The sequence below is a fragment of the Chlorocebus sabaeus genome, chromosome 12, assembly GCF_047675955.1.
Source record: "Chlorocebus sabaeus isolate Y175 chromosome 12, mChlSab1.0.hap1, whole genome shotgun sequence".
NCBI lineage: Eukaryota > Metazoa > Chordata > Mammalia > Primates > Cercopithecidae > Chlorocebus > Chlorocebus sabaeus.
In genome coordinates, this window is record NC_132915.1 from 1,387,685 (window position 1) to 1,408,225 (window position 20,541).

General features: G+C 36.0%; 1 protein-coding gene across 10 annotated transcripts in view; it reads left to right on the top strand.

Moving 5' to 3' along the window:
- ERCC6L2 (ERCC excision repair 6 like 2) overlaps positions 1-20,541 on the top strand; it is a 175,716-nt gene that overhangs the window by 1,830 nt on the left and 153,345 nt on the right. For 9 of the 10 annotated variants that reach the window (XR_012094714.1, XM_037998707.2, XM_037998708.2 and 6 more), the window contains exons 2-3: positions 2,280-2,704; positions 19,141-19,263. Coding sequence is in view for 9 of the 10 variants with exons in the window: in XM_037998707.2 (XP_037854635.2) it covers positions 2,280-2,704; positions 19,141-19,263 (548 nt within the window). In the remaining variant the exon portion in view is untranslated. Of the gene's footprint in view, positions 1-2,277; positions 2,705-19,140; positions 19,264-20,541 lie in introns of those variants that run through there. The other variant, XM_037998704.2, reaches the window with a different exon arrangement.

The following is a 20,541-nucleotide window of genomic DNA, read 5'->3' on the forward strand; positions in this document are numbered from 1 at the left end:
TGTCTAAAAAAAAAGAAAAGAAAAAGAACGTGTAATAAATTCACATGTTCATTGAATGTCTGCTGTGTGACTCTGTGTTGGTCCTGGGGATAAAATTTATAACAGTACAAACTTTTTCTTGGGAAGGAAATTACTCTCTAGGGGAAGAAAAAGACAAAAACAAGTGGACATGATAATTAAATGTTATGGTAAGTGCTACAGAGGCAATAAAATGATGAGATAGAGAATAATGGTGTACCCTACTCTAAATAGGTGGACTGGAAGCAGAGAGCCTGGTTAGGCATAATTTAGGGAGAGTTGATGGTGGCATGCTTTAAGACAGAGGTCAGCAAACTACTGTCTGTGAGCTAAGACTGGTCTGACACTTCTTTTTGTAAATAAAGTTTTATTGGAATACAGCTCTGCCCATTTGTTTATGTATTGTCTGGTTGCCTTTGCATTACAAGGGCAAGAGAATGTATGGCCTACAAAATCTAAAGTAATGAATAGCTAATAACTGACTCTACAGAAAATGTTTGCCAGCCTTTGCTTTAGTGAGATGGTGGCATGGAGGAGAGTGATTCATTTTTGAAGTAAAACCAGGCCATTCTGACAGACTGGATGTAAGGAATAATATTAAATGAAGTTTAAGGGCTAACTAATGGTTTTCTACCTTGAAAAGTTGGTTAGATGATGATGCCAATTAATGAGATGCAGGAAAACTATTAGTCACCATCATTTTTGACATTAGTTTTCTTCATTTTATACCCATTATGTGGTAAAATATTTGGTGAATAATTTGTGCTTAAATCACGTGTGTTGAATAATCGATAATGCAATAAGTCTTAAAAAATGATAGGGTAGGCAAACACATAATGGGAAAAGTAAGTAATGGGTTAAGAATTGTATAAGGGTTGCTTTAGGTTTTAAGGTGCAAATAGTACTGTTATGAAAATAGGGCCCATTGACCCATATGTTGTTTTACTTGTACAGTGGATCAAGGCTTTAGTTTGACATTAAAATACTCTTTTAGAATGGTGTAACAGTTGTCAACAGTTTGGGTCCAGAGATTAGAGTGGGAGAGAACGTTTTTTCCCTGTGTACTCATTATTGTTATGGTAAAATAACCTCATCAAAGTTAGTGGCTTTACTTTTGAGGAACAACTGATGGATGAGGAACATAATGAACTATTCTTGCTTTAAGATAGTATAAACATGTCTTGTTGTAATCTTGAGTGTTATAAAAATCTAACTCGAGGTCATCAGGAAGACCCTAGGAAACTGCCAGTGGTCATCTGATCTCAGTGAGAAATGTATAAGAAAAATAATTCCTAGTAGTCTTATATTTGTGGCCATAGAATTATTTTTGGATTCTTGCCATAAGATTCCATTTGGAAAATTATTTTTACTTAGTTTTTTTTGATACTTTTTAATTGTATCAGTAGTATACTCTATAGTCCTCCTCCTCATTCGTAGTGGTATATTTTCTGAGAAAATAAAATAGATAGCTGTACAGTTAATCTCAGAATAAGTTCACAGAGAGGTAATACTCTTAGCAAAAAGAGATCTTAGAACTCATCTCTTCAAATAATTATTCAAAACCCAGAAGAGAAAAAGCGGTGACATCACTGTAGTTGAATTGGAGGTTCCTGTGGTTAGCTGTATACAAGCAGTGGTTAAAGTAAAGGTTTAGAAGCAGCACTATTGCAGTGAAAAGAAACAGCTGTTTCTAGAGAAAGGCAATGGAATAACTATAAAAAAGTGGACAGATGAACCACAAAGCATTGCTGTCCAGAGGATTTTAGTTTACTCATTACCAAGTCCTATTCACGGTTACTCTACCATATCATGAAATATATGTATATATATGTTTATGAGTCAGCAAGAATATTTTAGTCGGTGGTTCTCAACCCTGGCTGTGCGTCAGAATTACCTTTTGAATTCAACAATAACAACCAAACAAAACAATAAAACCAGATGCCCATGACCCCTGTCTACTAAGTAAGAATCACCAGAGGTGGTGTCTAAGAATGTACATTTTTAAACTCCAGGGAAGATGATGACACACAGCCAGGATAGGAGCCACTGGAAATAAAGTATGTACCCTTTATTCTGTTTATTATAGGAGAATATCTGAAAATACATTTTAGAAAAATATCTATACATGTTATAATTTATCTTGTTCCAGTTTTTTGGAAAAGGCATTTATGTGAGGTACGTGTTTTTTCTCATAGCTGTGGATAAATGAGGTGCTACTTTATAAGCTAGCTTTGGAAACTTTATTTTCTTTATTATTGCAGACATATGGCATCCAGGGGAAAGATGTCTTGCCCCTTCTCCAGATAGTGGAAAACTTCGTGAAGCAAGCATAAAATCTGTCACAGTGGATGAAAATGGCAAGTCATTTGCAGTTGTCTTATATTCAGATTTTCAAGAAAGGAAAATACCTCTTAAACAGCTTCAAGAAGTAAAATTTGTTAAAGATTGCCCTAGGAATCTTATATTTGATGATGAAGATTTGGAAAAACCTTATTTCCCAAACCGAAAATTTCCATCATCTTCTGTTGCTTTTAAATTATCTGACGATGGAGACTCTATTCCTTATACCATCAATAGGTATTTGAGAGACTACCAAAGAGAAGGAGCCCAGTTTCTTTATGGACACTACATCCATGGAAGAGGGTGCATTCTTGGTGATGACATGGGACTTGGAAAAACAGTACAGGTATTTATTTTAATTATGTTATAATTAAAATTCAGTAGTCACTTTACTGTGTACATGAGCAGATACTATCTGTAAATCTCTATTTTTACTGCTGTTATGGTAGCTATTTTGTGTGTGCGTATGTTTGTGTTTGTCTCACCAACTAGATAGTGAAGTCCTCAAAGTTGAGGACAGTGTCTCAGTTATTTTACCATTCTTCAGTACCTATGAAATATTGTATTCAAAAATAATGTTTTGGTACCACTTGGTTTGATTTTACCTTTGATAATACTGGTACTAAGATATCAGTATATTGGAAGTCATTTAACTTTCTTAATACTTTATGGAAGAAAAGCATTCTAATGTTTGTTAGGCCTCATAGCATGGTTAAATTGTTCCTATAGGCCTTTTGTGCGTATTGTTTGAAGTTTATCATGTTAGAAGTTTCTTAATCTGGAATCCCTGGGTCACTAGGAGTTCTGTTTGCGAACTTTAGAGAGACTTCCAGATTCCCTAAAATGTGTACTAGAATTTGTACACACACATACGTTCCTGAAGAGGCGATTTGTTGTAGTTATCTGTTTCTGTATAACAAATTATGCCAACATTTGACAGCTTAAAACAATATTCATGTATTGTCTCACAGTTTCTGTGGGTCGGGAATCCAGCTGCTGCCTAGCCTGGTCCTCCAGCTTTGCCTCTCACAGGGAGGCATCTCAAGTTGACTGGGGAAGATTGTCTTCCTAGCCCACCTGTTTGTTGGCAGGATTCAGTTCCTTGTTGGGTTCTTGGCCTCAGTTTCTTGTGAGCTATTGGCTGGAGGCCTCCGTTGCTTCCTTGCCACGTGGGTCTCTTCATGGAGCATCTCACACAAGGTAGCTTGCTTCAAAAAAGGAGAACAAGTTGGAGGGCAAGAGATAGCACTAGTAAGACAGAAGTCATGGTCTTTGGTGATGTAATAACGGAAGAGACATCCCTCACTTTTGTCGTATTCTCTTTATTAGAAGCAAGTTGCTAGGTCCAGCCAGAACTCAAGGGAAGGAGATTAAATAGAACTGGGAATACAAAGAAGTGGGTATTATTGGAAGTCCTGTCAGAAGCTGCCTACTACAGGGTCTTTAGCTTTCGTTAGATTTTCAAAGAGGTTTGTGATCCAAAAAGAACAGAGTTTTGAATCTAGATTTTTTTTCTTTGGATACGAAATCTCGCCCTGTCGCCCAGGCTGGAGTGCAGTGGCGCGATCTCGGGTCACTGCAAGCTCCGCCTCCCGGGTTCACGCCATTCTCCTGCCTCGGTCTCCCAAGTAGCTGGGACTACAGGCACCCGCCATCACGCCCGGCTAATTTTTTGTATTTTTAGTAGAGGCGGGGTTTCACTGTGTTAGTCAGAATGGTCTCGATCTCCTGACCTCGTGATCCGCCTGCCTCGGCCTCCCAAAATGCTGGAATTACAGGTGTGAGCCACTGCGCCTGGCCTGAATCTAGATTTTATACTAAACAATCACTTTAGATTTTCAGGAATGTGTGCCTAGTTTGTGATTAAGTTATTCTGCTTCCTTTCTTATAATTGAGTTTAACCTATTTTCTTCTTCATATTACCTCCATTAGTTATTGGAACTCAAAGGTAAGTGAAAAACTAAATTTAACCTTTATAAATAGCCAAATTTCAGACACCATTGATGGAATAAGGAAAAATAAAAGAAAAAAAATAGCCAAATAATGCTACTGTGTGTAAAGGTCTGGTGTGAAAAGCTAGGCTAAAATAAAGTCTTTCAATAATCATATTACCATTAACCCTACTCTATGTTCCTTCAAGCCTGGAATAGTTTAGACCTGCACATTGGATGTCCTAAATGATTGTTTGTGGAATAAATGAATTTGCTTTTCATTTATTCCACAATCATTTAGCACACCGGCTTGTAGGTGGAGGATAGACAGCAAGAATAAAGAAAGGAACCTTCAAGAAACTGCTATTGAAACTGACCCAACAGTCCCACAGACAGTTTTTTTGTTTGTTTGTTTGTTTGTTTTTGGATAAACATAGAAATTGACCCTTCTGGTCCTCAAGCTTTAAACTTGTATTTGTTTCATCTGAGTTCCTTCCTCAGGAAAGGACCCCCAGGCCTCTCAAACAGTATCAAAGAACTGAAACTCACCAGATCATAGAGTCCAGACAGTGAGACACCAGGCCTCTCATTCATCAGATTACTTCCTTAGCCCTCCCAAGTTCCTGTTTTCCCATACATTGTTACGTTTGTTCCCTGCTGTAAAAACTCCTAATTTTGGTCAGGGATGTGGATTTGAGACTGATCCTTGGCTACAGTGCCTGATTAAAGCATTTTTTGTTGGCAATATGTGTTGTCTCAGTGATTGGCTGTCTGTATGGTGAGTAGCAGGTCTTAGACCGAACCCGTGGTATTTCAGTAACAGCATCTGTGACCAAGGTTACAGATGAGTACTAGAGGAAAATAAATAAATAAATTAATTAAAGCCCTGCTGTAACTATTTTCACATACACTTTTACTGTTTTTGCCTGTGGTAGAATGTTTGTTACCACAATTCTTTGATTAGCCGATGCATGTTCAACTTCAAAATAAGAAACATGAGACTGGGTTTGGTGGCTCATGCCTATAATCCCAGCACTTTGGGAGGCTGAGGCGGGCGAATCACAAGGTCAAGAGATTGAGACCATCCTGGCCAACATGGTGAAACCCCATCTCTACTAAAAATACAAAAATTAGCCAGCGTGGTGGTGCATGCCTGTAATCCCAGCTACTTGGGAGGCCAAGGCAGGAGAATCACTTGAACCTGGGAGGCAGAGGTTGTAGTGAGCCAAGACTGTGCCACTGCACTCCAGCCTGGCAAAAAAGCAAGACTCTGTCTCAAAAAAAAAAAGAAGCATGAGGGTACTACATACAAAAAGTGATCTGTTTCGGAACCACCATCCTGCAACTTAAATACAATTCGAATTCAAATTCTTGTGCACATTTTAGTCTCAAATTTGAAGACTGTCTTTCATCTCTGAGGCCCATGTTACAAAGAAATTTATTTTGTAGTTCATAGGAGTGTATTTAAAGGAGCTGATTTTACTGCAGAATTTTGTGTCACCTGACACACTGTAATCATTGAAGGACTTGGAGATGCCGTGGTACATGCTGTCGGTGTGCTGTGCAAGTCTTTGAGGGAGCCCATCTGAAGATTAGGAAGTGGTTTCTGCACTAATTTTGATACTCAGCCGGATTTGTCTGATGCTTAGGGACCTAGTTCTCTGGTTATTGTTGTTATAACTCAGGGAATAATTTCTACATAGATACGTGGTTTGAAAGACCCATTTAAAAGACCCATTTAAGATAGAGCTTCTATAGATAGATAAAAGCTTCTATAGGTATGACTAAGCCAGTTGAAGAAATGTGAATGATTACTGTGCTAAGATTTCAAAATGTAGTAAAATTAATTGGTAATGAAAATAGGCCATTGACATTTATTCTTTGAGCTATAGTTTTATCTTCTTTTTTTTTCCTTTTTCTTGATTTCATCCCTTAAGTTTCCTCCTTTTCATATTCTAATTTGGCCATGATATGAAATTGAAGTCTTTTTTTTAAGCTTGTTTTACATACCAAATAAAGTTTCCTTCCCTCATTTCAAATTTAAAAGTAGGTGAATTTAATATTTTGCATTCTGCAGGGATGAGAATTGAAAAATGTCCGTTTGTTCTAGTGACGTAGAAAGCATTGGTATGCTGAGCAAGAGCCATTTTGCTGGAGCTTTCAGACAAGCCATAACGGAGTAGGTGAAGACATGGACACAGAACGTGTATTTACCTCTTTAATAAATGGCTTTGAAAGGGAATAAAAGTGACCTAGTAGTAGCTGAAGAGAGGGATGAGAATTTGAGGGGGTTTCTTTTTTGTTTGTTTTGTATTGTTTGGGGATAGGAAAGACTTGAGTATTTTTAAGTGAATTGGAAGGACAGATCTGGTGAAGAGGGCACAGATGAATATGCAACATACGTAATGATATGCCCATATACATACATATACTTCTGTAAACACACAAACATACATAAGCAAAAAATGGAGTCACATAATAACTACTATCTTATAAGCAGATTTTTTTTGGTCAAAGGTTATAAACTAATTTTACCCGAATATCTTCTGACAGTTTTCTAAAATACAAAAGAGTTAAAAGAATGGTACAATGAAACGCCATATTCTCACCACCTAGATTCTGTTAATATTTCATTATACATGGTTTTGTAATATCCATCCACCTTTTGTTGCATTTTGAAGTAGCAGACATTAATATATTTTATCCCACATACATGCGTCCAAGAAAAGATCATCACAACCAAGAAGAGGGACATGTCTATCACTCCCAGATTTCCTCATGTCCATTGTGCCCTTGATATGTTTGACACCATGCAGTTCATCACCTACTATTTTTACTTCTAGTGGGACTGAAAAATTAAAGATACTTGGGAGGAACTTTGAATACAAAATCCAAGATTTTTGTGACTGTCTCCCAATATTTCACAGAATTTTCACATTGAATTCAACAGGTAACTTGAAAATGAATCCCTTTTGTACATATGCGTGACAATCAGCTAGTGTAAGTACAATAAACAATTTCAACTGGAGTATACAGGTTTGGGAACCTGACCTTTGTTCATCAGACAGCTCGGTGATAGGAAAAGAGGTGAGCGGGTGCGTACCGTGAAATAGTGGTTCTCTAAAGGGGGTGTTTGGGTCAGCAGCATTAGTGTCACCTGGGAGCTTGTTAGGACTGTAAATTCTGGGGTCTCACTGCAGACGTACTGGATTGTGAACTCTTGGGTAGTAGGAGAGGATGGCAATCTGTGTTTTAACAAATGCTTCAGTTAATTCCAAGGCCCACTCAAGTTTGAGAGCCTTTGCTCAGACGGTATGTTTTTCAGAGGGGAGAGAAAACTTTGATTATCTGGTGAGTTCAGTAAACATTGGTTAAGGGATGTTTAGTCTATGTGAATCTTTTTTTCTTTTTTTGTTTTTTGAAGTGGGGGTCTCTGTCATTCAGGGTGGAGTGCAGTGGTGAGATCTCGGCTCACTGCAACCTCCACCTCTGGGGCTCAAGCGATCCTCCCACCTCAGCCTCCCAAGTAGCTGGGGCCATAGTCAGACACCACCACGCTCGTCTAATTTTTTGTATTTTTGGTAGAGATGGGGTTTTGCCATGTTGCCCAGGCTGGTCTTGAACTCCTGAGCTCAAGTGATCCGCCTGCCTTGACCTCTCAAAGTGCTGGGATTATAGGCAGGAAGTACTGTGCCTGGCCTCTGTATGAATAGTTATACGTAGGATTATGACCATTTCATTGTTTAAAAAAATTCTTTTAGAAATGGAAATGATGTTAGAGACAATTTTGTTCAGCTTTTTAACTTAGTACATAAAACAGGCACAGGAATGACTTCACTATCTAGGGTCAGGCACAGAAGTAACCATTTTCATTTCTGTTCCGGAACTCTTTATTTTTTCCGCTTCTATCATTTACTGCCTTCATCTTTTGGCTTAATAATACAGTTAATTAAAAGCCTTTTATTCAATTTTTAACCATTCGTTCAGTTGGTTGACATTTAATAAGTACTCAGTCTGGGCCAGGTGCTGTGATTGGCACTGAAGAGCCTAATATAAATGCATATGATACCTACTGCGATGGTTAATACTGAGTGTCAACTTGATTGGATTGAAGGATCCAAAGTATTGATCTTGGGTGTGTCTGTGAGGGTGAGCCAAAAGAAATGAACATTTGAGTCAGTGGGCTGGGAAAGACAGACCCACCCTTAATCTGGTGGGCACAATCTAGCCAGCTTCCAGCGTGGCTAGAAAGTGGCAGGCAGAAAAATGTGAAAAGAGATCGGCCTAGCCTCCCAGCCTGCATCTTTCTCCCGTGCTGGATGCTTCCTGCCTTGGACTCGAGTTCTTCCGTTTTGGAACTCGGACTGACTGTCCTTGCTCTTCAGCCTGCAGACGGGCTATTGTGGTACTTTGTGATCGTGTGAGGTAACACTTAATAAACTTCCCGTGTATCTCTATTCCATTAGTTCTCTCCCTCTGGAGAACCCTGACTGATACACTTGCCTTACAGAGTCCACAAAAGGAAATGAGGCCAAGAGTCGTGATCCAGTCTGGTAAGTGGGTTGGAGGGAGAAACAAGCCTGCCTGGGGGTGTCAAAGAAGACTCCACAGGGAGGTTGGTGTTTTCATACTTTGCTTTTGGAAACCCACCAAACTATGAGTTTTGAATTGAGTTTTAATGAATTTTGTTTTTTGCTGAAGGCGTAGCTCTAATATACTATTTGAAAGGTGTATCACAAAAGAGAAGAGCTCAAATTCATTGAATCAAAATAATGTAGTTTTTAATCGTAATGTGGTAATTAGTTTTTACAGACACCAAAGTCTTAAGGACTGCTATTAAGCAGATGCAGTAATATGTCTTACCATATTTATTTTCTCATCCGCTATGCAAAGAAGGTAATAGTACCTTTTGAGCAGCAGAGATAGAATTTTGCAAAGCGTGAACACATTCTTTGAATTTTTGTTTCTATATTATTAGATATTACACTGTTGAAAATGTCATTACTGAAGGCTGTCGTATTAAAAAGATGTAAACCTCACTCTTGAGAGAAATGGGATTGCTGATAATTAAAGCTTTCTTAGGTTATTTTTAGTACCTTTTTTGGATAATAAGATCTTCAGTAGTTTCAAAACTACACTAAAATATGAAGGTTCTTGGGATCTCAAGTCAAGTTATTCACTCAGGAATATAGTAGTAAAGAGAAGGAGAATAATGTCTTTATTTTCATTCATTGAGAAAATGCTATAATATCCAATGTGGAAGGTTAATTAGCCTCCAGATCCCTGAGCCCTTTTTAGCAGAAACAAAAAGGTACCAGTATTTCAAAGATAAAATTGTGTTCCTTGTTTTGGCATGTAGTTCTGATTTTAGGAGAGAGCTTTGTAAAGATAAGTGAGAGAGACCCCATTTCAAAACAGTACTTTGTGTTTTGTTTTGTTTTTTCAAAGCAAGCAAAAATCGTACTTTTGAAGTGTGGTTCTGAACCACTCTCTCTGTACCTTTTTATCTCCCAGGGAGTTGACAAATAAGGTAGTAGATTTTTTTTTTTTCTTTCTTTTTGTCCTATAGGAAATAGTTTTTGCTATGCCTTCTTCTGTTCTGGTCTAAGGGAAGGTTTGTTGCCCTTTTCCCCAGCCTCAGATTGACTCTGTATGTCGTGAGCTGACTGTGTGAGTAAAGATGACTTGTGAAACTGTTGGCCGACAGAATTTAGAAAGGAATGCATGTAAAAACAGAAAGCTTTCCCAGAGTGGTATTTCATTTCTGAAATGCAATTTTTGGCCTTTCACTATTTTAGAGGTGACTGATTTAAATATTTGTTTTTGTTCTTTTCATCTATAAGCAATTTTAGAACTATTCCACAATAAAACATGTTCTGGCTTTTTCTTTGCAGATAAGTTACAAAACCTTCATTGTAAATTTGTCTTTAGTCTTCTGTGAATTAATATTTTGATAGACCTCTGCTGGACCACTATAGTGTGATAAGATGGCTAGATCTCCACCCAAAATACATATTTCCTTTGCCTTCTTAGAGTTGGGGCTAGCTGACAGAGACTGCATTTCCCAAGTCTCATTGCATGTCAGTGGAGCTGGTGACTGGGTTCCACCAGCAGAAATAAGGGTAGAAGTGATGAGTGCCATTTATAGTCCTGGTCCATTAAATACACCTGTGCTGTTCTTCACATCCTTCCCTAACTGTCTTTTGTATATTGACTCATTACTGCTAGCATTACCATAATACCTATTAGTATATTTTAATTAATATAATTAATATATAGCTAAGAGTTTATTAGTGGTTTTAGCTAGCTTCTCCAGTTAGTTTGTATTCTCAACTAAAGTTTATTATTTCAGCTTAAGTTTTTTGGGAGTGGGTGGATGAGTAGTGTTAAGAGGTAGCATAGATGATTTAAATGAGATACAAAGATTTTAAAAAATCATTCGTGGATTTAGTGAATTAAGTAAAGCTAATCTATAATTAGAGTTTATAAATTTAGTCACCACCTATGAAACATCTTCCAGAGATCTGAGATTCTTAAATATAAGATACATTTCACATATCTTTGTTTTAGAGAATATGACAAATGAAGTCAGAATTAAGATTGTATATCACCTTGGATAGATGAACAAATTGAATTATGACTTTGTACAATTAGGAATATAATTTTCCTATAATGAAACAATCCGTAGGTGAGTTACGAGCAAATCAGTGGATTAGATCTTACATTACCTCATTTAAATTGTTACGGTATCTAATAGGTATCTCTTTTGCCTTTTCAGTAGCCTTTGAAGACCAGTTACCTAAAATTAAAAAGAGTGCATCTATCAAAATAAAGACAAATTAATCTTTATTTAATTAAGGTACACTTAATTAAACAGTAAAATGCACAGATCTCAGGCGTTCTGCTCAATGAGCTTCGACAAACGTGTCTGTCTGTGTAACTAATATGCTGATCAAAAGATAGGACAGTTCCATTACCTAAAAAGTTTTTTCATGCCCCTTTCCTGTCAATATGCCAATTATCTATACTTTTAATTATACATTTTCTGTGATCAGTGTTAAATTATATTCCAAAAGGTAGTCAGAACCCAAAATGTTATGCTTATTTACACCATGAAGGAATTCAGTAAGTTCTAATCTTAGATTATTTTTAATAGAAAACATAAGTTTAAAAATATTGATAAAATGAAAATTGTGGACATGCGTCAAAGATCTTTTACTTAGGTGGTGGTAACAAAAGCTAGTCCAATGCCTAAAGCCAGTCATTTGTGGAGCAGCCTTTCTCTTTCTTTTGATTTATGTTCTACATCAGTCAGTTCGCTCACCTTAATCTCTCACTGGATTCTTCAGTAACTGATGATTTTCTATTCATCTGTCTACTTTGTTCTCAACCATGCTCCTTCAGCACATCTACTTCCCTCTTCCCTGCCACCCCAAATCAGCTTGGTTTCATACTACTGAATGATAGAAATACTCTTTCATCTAGACTGTTCCAGCATTTGGAAATAGCCTTTCCTCTAGACTATTCCAGCATCTTGGTATTTAGTAGGTAATAAATATATTTTTATTGAATGCATTAGTGAATTTTAAGTTGAATTGGGTAACAGTATGGTTCTGTGGTTATAACTTACATTGTCTATATTTGCCAGGCTCTATGATAAACATTCTCTGTTAAACATTCGTGTTAATTAAGTATGCTTGCCTCTATTTAATTGGTGAAAATATTGACATTTATAGAAAGGTTATGTAAGTTGCCCAATGTCACATAGCTAGTATGAAGCTGGTTGGTCAGACACCAAAGTCTTTGGGATAAGTCCTGCAAATTGAAATGCAAATTTTGTTAGAATATTTTAAAACTTAGGACAACTTTTAACCATCCTATTTGTCATTTTTTAATAATATTTTAGACAACATGATTTGCAAAAGCTACTTTGTGTATTATATGCAAGACCATATGCAAGGAACAAAGCCTCCTTACCTTAAGGATGGTGCCAGAAAAACAGCTAATGTGTTTCTGATTTTTCAGACAATGTCTCACTCTTTTGCCCAGGCTGGAGTGCAGTGGTGCAATCTTGGCTCACTGCAGCCTTGACCTCCTGGGCTCAAGTGATCCTCCCACCTCAGTCTCCCGAGTAGCTGGAACTACAGATGCGCACTACCAGGCCTGGGTAATTTTTGTATTTTTTGTAGAGGTGGGATTTCACCATGCTGCCCAGGCTGGCCTTAAACTCCTGAGCTTGCCCGCCTCTGCCTCCCAAAGTGCTGGGATTAAAAATAGCTACTGTTTGCCAGTAATCCCAGCACTTTGGGAGGCTGAGGTGGGTGGATCACCAGAGGTTGGGAGTTCAAGGCCAGCCTGACCAACATGGAGAAACCCTGTCTCTACTAAAAATACAAAATTAGCCAGGCTTGGTGGCATACGCTTGTAATCCCAGCTAACTCAGGAGGCTGAGTCAGGAGAATCACTTGCACCTGGGAGGTGGAGGCTGCGGTGCTCTCCAGCCTAGGCAACGAGAGTGAAACTGCATCTCCAAAAAAACCAAAAAAACAAAAAGCTCTTGTTTATTGAATCATTGATATTTACTGACTTGACACTTTACATACATACTTTGTAATTTTTTTCAAGAATAAAAATAATTCTGATTACACCATAATACACAAATGCATTCAGATAAAAATGCAAGCTGTAATTTTTAAATTGAGGTTAAATCCACACAACATTAATTCATTGTTTAAAATGATTAATTGAGTGCATTTAATGCATTCAGAATGTTGTGCAACTCCCCCCTCTTTCTAGTTTCTGGGTTGTTCCCACTTTTAGTTATTATGAATAATGCTTCTGTAAACATTTGTGTACAAACATTTCTCTTGTATGTATTCCTAGAATTGGAATTACTGGGTTTATGGTAATTCAGTGTTTCTTTTTTTCATCGAGGAACTGCAATACTGTTTTCCACAATGGCTAAAACATTTTACATTCCTACCAACAATTGTCCAGGTTTCCTGTGCCTCTGCATCATTGCCAGCACTTGTTATTTTTTGGTTTTCTTGATTATAGCCATCCTACTATGTGTGAAGTGGTATTTCATTACAGTTTTGATTTGCATTTCTGTAATGGCCAGTGATGTTGAACATCTTTTCGTGTGCTTTTTTGGCCCTTTGTATATCTTTAGAGAAAGAAATATGTAGTTCAGTCTTTTGCCTGTTTTTTAATTTCATTGTCTTCTTTATTGTTGAGTTGTAAGAATTCTTTATATATTTTAGATACTAATCCCTCATCAGATACGTGATTTGCAAATATTTCCTCCCATTCTGTAGTTGTCTTTTATTTTCTTGTTATTTTACTTCGATGCACAAAAGTTAAGTTTTATGAAATCCAGTCTGTTTTTTTATTTGGTTGAACAAGTTATAATTTTAATGTATGTGTAAATAAATTTTAAAAATAGGACTATTATTTCCATATGTTATTCTGCTCCTTGCTTTTTTTCATTTAAACATGGATCTTGGAGATCTTTTTATGTTGGTACGTAAGGATTGTCCTCATTCATTAATTAATACATTACCACATACTATAGGTGATATGTTCTGTAACCACCATTCCTCTAGGGACCTAGGGAGAAAGATTTTGGGGTTGTTGCCTATTTTAGGAAATGGCAAATGGTGAATATCTATAGAATAGAATCCTAAGAGTATTTCTGTGTAGGATACATTCCTGAAAGTCAAGTTTCTGGGTGAAGTGTATAAATCTTTTTTTTTTTTTTCTTTTGAAACAAGGTCTTGCTCCGTCGCCCAGGCTGGAGCACCGTGGTGATCTCAGCTCACAGCAACCTCTGCCTCCTCTTCAAGTGATTCTCATGCCTCAGCCTCCCAGGTAGCTGGGATTATAGGCGTGTGCCACCACACCTGGCTAATTTTTGTATTTTTTAGTAGAAGCAGGGTTTCACCATGTTGACCAGGCCGGGCTTGAACTCCTGACCTCAAGTGATCCACCCACCTAGGCCTCCCAAAGTGCTGGGATTCCACGTGTGAACCACTGTACCCAGCTAGATTTGTCTATTTCTTTTAATCTGCCAGTTTTATCTTCATATATTTTGAAGCTGTGTTACAGGGTCACAAACCTTTGTGGTGGTTATATCTTCCTTATGAATTGACTGTTTTTTTTTACTATGAAATGTCCCTTGTAGACAGCTCTTTTATTCATTCTGACAATCTCTGATACTTAATTGGAATATTTAGTTCATTTACATTTAATGTAGTTCTTATGTTTGGATTTGGATATAACATTTGCTGTCTGTTCATTCAGAAACAGTCTGATTTGAACAGTTTGAACAACCTGTTTTCTGTTCTTCTTTCCTGCCCTCTTTTGGGTTGATACGATATTTTTTAGAATTTGATGTTAATTTTTCTATTGACTTTTTATCTATACTTCTTTGCTTTTTATTTTTAGTGGTTCCTCTAGTGATAAAATATACATTCTCAACTTTTTGCAGTGTGCCTAATAATGTACTGCTTCTGGTAAAATATGTTTCTTGTAATAGGTCATTCTATTCTCATTTTAAGGAACCTAAGTTAGGAATGCTACGTGTAATGCCTAAGATACCTAGCTGATAACTACCTAATACCTAAATTTCAAAGGTTAAACCAAACTTATATTTGCAGAATATAGCCAGTTTGGTTTTGGTATATATTATTTCCTTTTTTAAATTTCTGTGTTCTGTGTCCTAACATTTTGTTTAAGAGTTCGGCTTCTATATGAGTAAGAGAAACTGGCTTGTAAATTTCCTGTATTATAATGTTCTTGTCAGATTTTCTTATCAAAGTTATGCCGAACTCATAAAACGAGGTGAGAATATTTTCCCCTTTTTCTAAACCCTGAAAGGGTCTGCTATAGATTAGCATTACATTTTTCTTAAGCATTAGGTAGAATTGGTTGGTGAAACTATCTGGCCCTAAACTTTTCTTTGTAGAAGGTTTATAATTACATATTCAGGTTTATGTCATGATTTTATGAGTATGTAGATTTCCTTTTCTTGTGTCGGTTTTTGATAAGTTCTGTTTCTACATTTCCTGTAAATGTTTACATTTATTGGCAAAGCATTATTATGTGCTATACATATTTTTTGTTTGCCTTTTCTCTTCTCTATTATCTTTATCAATTTTGCCAGGAGTTTATTTAAAAAATTCTTTCAAAGGATGATCATTTGGCATTGTTGATCATTTTCATTGTATTTTTTAGTAATCTCTGCTTTCTGTGTTCAATTTTCTGTTATTTTCTTAAGTTTTTGAGATAGATTCTTTGATAACTGATTAATAGTCCCTCTTCTTTCCTAATACAGATGCTCCTTGACTTACAGTGGGGTTATATCCCCATAAATATATGCTATAGCTTAGCCTGTCCTACCTTAAATATGCTCAGAACACTTAACATTAGCATGTAGTTGGGCGAAATCATCTAACACAATGCCTATTTCGTACCGAAGTGTTGAATCTCATATCGTTTATTGAATATTTTACTAAAAGTGAAAAACAATGATTGTATGGGTACTTGATTTACAGTTCTACTGAATACGTATTACTTTTACACCACTGTAAATTGAAAAATTGCAAGTTGAGCTATCATAATAAGTTGGGGACTGTCTGTAATATTCATTTAAGTCCCTAAGGTACAGCTTTAGCCGTATTCTACAAATTCAACACGTATTGTTACTCATTATTTAATTCAAATATTTTATAATTTATATTGTGAGTTCTTTGAACTCTGTTCCTTACTGTCCAAACATTTGGAGATTTTCTTCTTATATTTTTGTTATTTCTAGTTTCTTGTATTGTGATCAAAAAACATATTCTGTATGGTTTCTGTCTATTGAAATGTATTGAGACTTCTGTGGCCTGGCATACGTCAACCTTTTTTTTTTTTTGAGACAGAGTTTCACTCTTGTTGCCCGAACTGGAGTTCAGTGGCACGATCTTGGCTCACCGCAACCTCCGCCTGGGTTCAAGTGATTCTTCTGCCTGAGCCTTCTGGGTAGCTGGGATTACAGGCACGCGCCACCATGCCCAGCTATTTTTTTGTATTTTTAGTAGAAATGGGGTTTCACCATGTTAGCCAGGCTGGTTTCGAACTCCTAACCTCAGGTGATGCGCCCGCCTCGGCCTCCCAAAGTGCTGGGATTACAGGTGTGAGCCACTGCACCGGGCCCCATATGTCAACTTTGGTAACTATTTCGTGGGTACTTGAACTGAAACTGCTTTGCAGTAGTGTGCAGTGTTCTAGCAAATGTTTACTAGGTCAAGGCTGACAATCGTTATTAAAGTCTTCTATATCTTTACTGATTATTTTGTTTGTTCTTGCTGAGTTATTTTAAAATCTACCATTGTGCTTGTAGATTTGTCTACTTTTATTTCAGTAAATTTTTCTTTATTGATAAATTTAGACTTCTTAAAATTTCCAAGTGAACTAATTTTATTATCAATATTAAGTTAAAGTGTGCCTCTTTAATTTCATAATGGTTTTTTTGCCTCAGCATCTTTGTCTGATATGAATATAGCTGTATCAATTTTTTGATTTTTGTTTACATAGTCTGTCATTTTTATTTTCTAATTAGAACTTTATCTCTTTTTTTTTTGGAAGTTTTTCTTGTAAATGGCAAAGAAATATATTTTATTTGGACAGTCTTTATCTTTTGTTTAGACTGTTTAGTCCATTTCCATATAATGTGCTTTCTAATATATTTGGATTTAAACTTAGTATTTTACTGTTTGCTTTTTATTTATTCCATGTCACGTTTTTCCCACTTTTTTTGTGTCCTTTTGGACAGATTGTTTCCTATAACTTTATTATCCCCTTTTATTAGGTACACATTCTTTTGTTCTATTAATGGTTACCCTAGAGATTACAATAGATACTATTGATTTATCATACTCTAACATAAATTAGAACTTTAATTTCCTCCCTCCAGCATAGTGACTCAGAATATTACAACGACACTTGTGCTCCTTCCGACTAATATACATTTGTTGTCATAGCTTTTAATCTGCTGATTTCAACAAAACTTGTTTTATTGTTTCATAATGTCAATCAATATACGTATATATTTTGTATATATTTACCATTTTGTTGCTCTTAATTTTTCCCTGTGTCACCGATCTTCTATCTAGAGTCATTTTCCTTGAACCTGAAAACATTCTTTAGATGGTTTCTTTAGTGTGGCTCTTTTGGTGACGAATTGGCTCACTTTCTGGTTGTCTGAAAATCTTTACCCTTCATTCTTGAATATCATCCGTAGGTATAAAAATATAGGTTGCTTTTATTATCACTTTGAAAATATTCTGTAGTACCTTCCATTCTTTTTCCTGCAAGGTCAGCTACTTGTCTATTTGTTTGTTTGTTTGTTTGTTTTTGTTTTTGGTTTTTTTTTTTTTGAGACAGGGTCTTGCTGTTGGCCCAGGCTGGAGTACAGTGGTGCTGTCACGGCTCACTGCAGCCTCATTCTCCTGGGCTCGAGCAATCCTCCTACTTCAGCTTTCCAAGTAGCTAGTGATATAAGCACAAGCCACCCTGTGCCCAGCCAATTTTTGTAATTTTGTAGAGATGGGGTTTTGTCATGTTGCCCAGGCTGGTCTCGAATTCCTGGGCTCAAATGATCCGCCCGCCTTGGCCTCCCGAAGTGCTGGGATGACATGTGTGAGCCACCGTGGCCAGACCGGTTGTTGCTTTTTTGTAGGTGATCTGTTGTTGTTTTTTCTGGCTGCTTTTAAAAAACATTTTTCTGTCTCAAGTTGTTTCAGTGAAGCACCTGCTTGTGGTTTTTTGTTAGTTTGTTTTTGGTTTTCATTTTGTTTTGGTTTTGGTTCTTAGAGGAAGATTTTGAATCTGTGGCTTGATTTTTTAAAAATCAGTTAAGTTTTCAGCTTTTATTTCTTCAGATACTTCTCCTGTATCACTTATTTTCTTCTATCATTTGGGATTCAGACTAGGTATCCACACCCTTGTTAAGTATACTTTTTTCTATAATTTTTCTGATTCTCGCATAGTTTTTTGTTTTATATAGTTTTTCTTCTTACATAATTTATTTTTGTGAGGTAATGATCAGTTATTTTCTTCCATATGGATACCTCATATACCTTTCTTCCCAATCTTTAAAACAACCCTGCCAAAATTATTTTTTGCCATTTTTACAGATATTATTCAGAGAGGTTAACTACCTTGTCCAAGTTCATAGAGCAGCCAAGCAATCAGAGCCAACATTTGATTCAAAGTCTAATCAATTCAATATTTCTTGCTCTTTATTATGTGAGGTTATGGTTCCTTTTTTCTGTCTGTTTTTCTCACTTGATTTTTGGAGATGAGCTGTTATTCAAAATGTTATATATTAATGAATTAGTCTATCTTAAAATAACATTTTGCCATTTCACATATATTTATTAGATAAATAGAAATGTACGAATTTATGGGCCAAATATTATCCCCCTTAAGGAGTTTATTTTCTACATGGAAACAAGAATGTATACAGTTTATTCTAATAGAGGATATGAAGATATAGTTTCCATGCTTAGAAACAAATAAGAAGGTAGTGTCTCAAGTGATGGAATTAAGAAAGAGTTCATTGGGTAGGTAGAAGTTATCATGAAAAGAGGGTAATGTGAGATTTTTGTTTGTTTGTTTACAAGTGTGAAAAATACTGTTTGTTATTAGAATTAAAGAAAATCTGTACTAATATTTCATGTTCTATTTTCCCCCAACAGATCTCTTTGTACATACTTTGTCACTAATTGAATAGTCATGTAAGCAGTGAAATTTTGTACGTCATGATACATTATACACAGTGATTGAAAAAGCCTTTTTTCTCCAGGTTATTTCATTTCTGGCTGCAGTTTTGCATAAAAAGGGAACTCGTGAGGATATTGAAAATAACATGCCAGAGTTTTTACTAAGAAGTATGAAAAAGGAACCCCCTTCTTCTACAGCAAAAAAGGTAAAATCTCTAGACATTTTCGACTCATGATGCTGGTATTACAAAAGCACATAGAAATATTTAAGTATCACACATTAAAATGTATTAGTATAAATTTTAAAACCTAAGAATTTAAAGATGTCATTAAAATATTTGTTTTATAGTTCTAATTTTTGAAAGATTACCAATTTTATTCCCAAGTTAAATTTGATTGACTATCATAATGGCAAAATGGAATTTCAGCTTGGGTTTGCTTTGGGGTTTTAATCTGTTGCTTGGCTGGATTTACATAATTTACTTAGGTTGATTTGTTAAACTTCCATGAATGTATATGTAAAGTTAATTGAAACCTTCGTTATATTGTTTTTTATTTTTGTAAGAATGTAAAGGTGATAGTTACAGATATTGGTAACAAAAGTGCTTCATGACCTTATTTCAAGTTGTCTAGCTGACTAATTGCATCCAAAAAATATGAAATAAGTTCTACCAATACAGGAAAGTTGGAATCAGAAAGACTAGTCTGTGCTTATTTGTCTCTGCCCTTATGTCTGTGAATGCTATTCATACCCATCCTTCAGTTTTCTCCTTCATAAATGTATGCTTATAAATATATTATATATGATTCTTACAAAAAAGATTTCTAATAAGCAATGAAATATAAAAGAGTATATTATACTTACATGTCTTTTAAAAAATACTATCCTCAGCCTCCAGGAAACCAGATAAGAATAAAAATGAGGTGATTTTATGAAATCTTTTATCATATTTGGTAATGAACTACTTACCATAAGTTTTAAAACAGACTCGTTCATACAAGTGTTAAATACAAGATTGCTGAGAAGTCCAAGTTTACTCTTGTCTATCATAAAGACCATTTCAACGCAAACTTTTCAGAACTACTGGCTCAAGATATTATAATTGTTGTCATTTTAAATTCTCTTAGTTTTTCAATAGCATAAATGCATCCTGAGTATCAGATTCAATGTGATCCTGAAGATAATAATGGTACTTAATGTATTTTAAGTATTCAATAGCTCAAGTACTGTTTTTAGCTCTGAATTCAGTTGTTCTCTGGTTCTCAATGTCACTACAGAGCCTTTATATATCTTTCATGCCACTGTGACAGCAGACAGGAGAGAGAGCAAAAGAGGGAAAAGTAATATTTTAAATATATTAAAATACTTAAAGATATTTAAAATATTATAGAACAAGAATGGGCCAGGCACAGTGGTTCATGCCTGTAATCCCAGTACTTTGGGAGGCCAAGGAAGGGGAATTGCTTGAGCCCAGGAGTTAAAG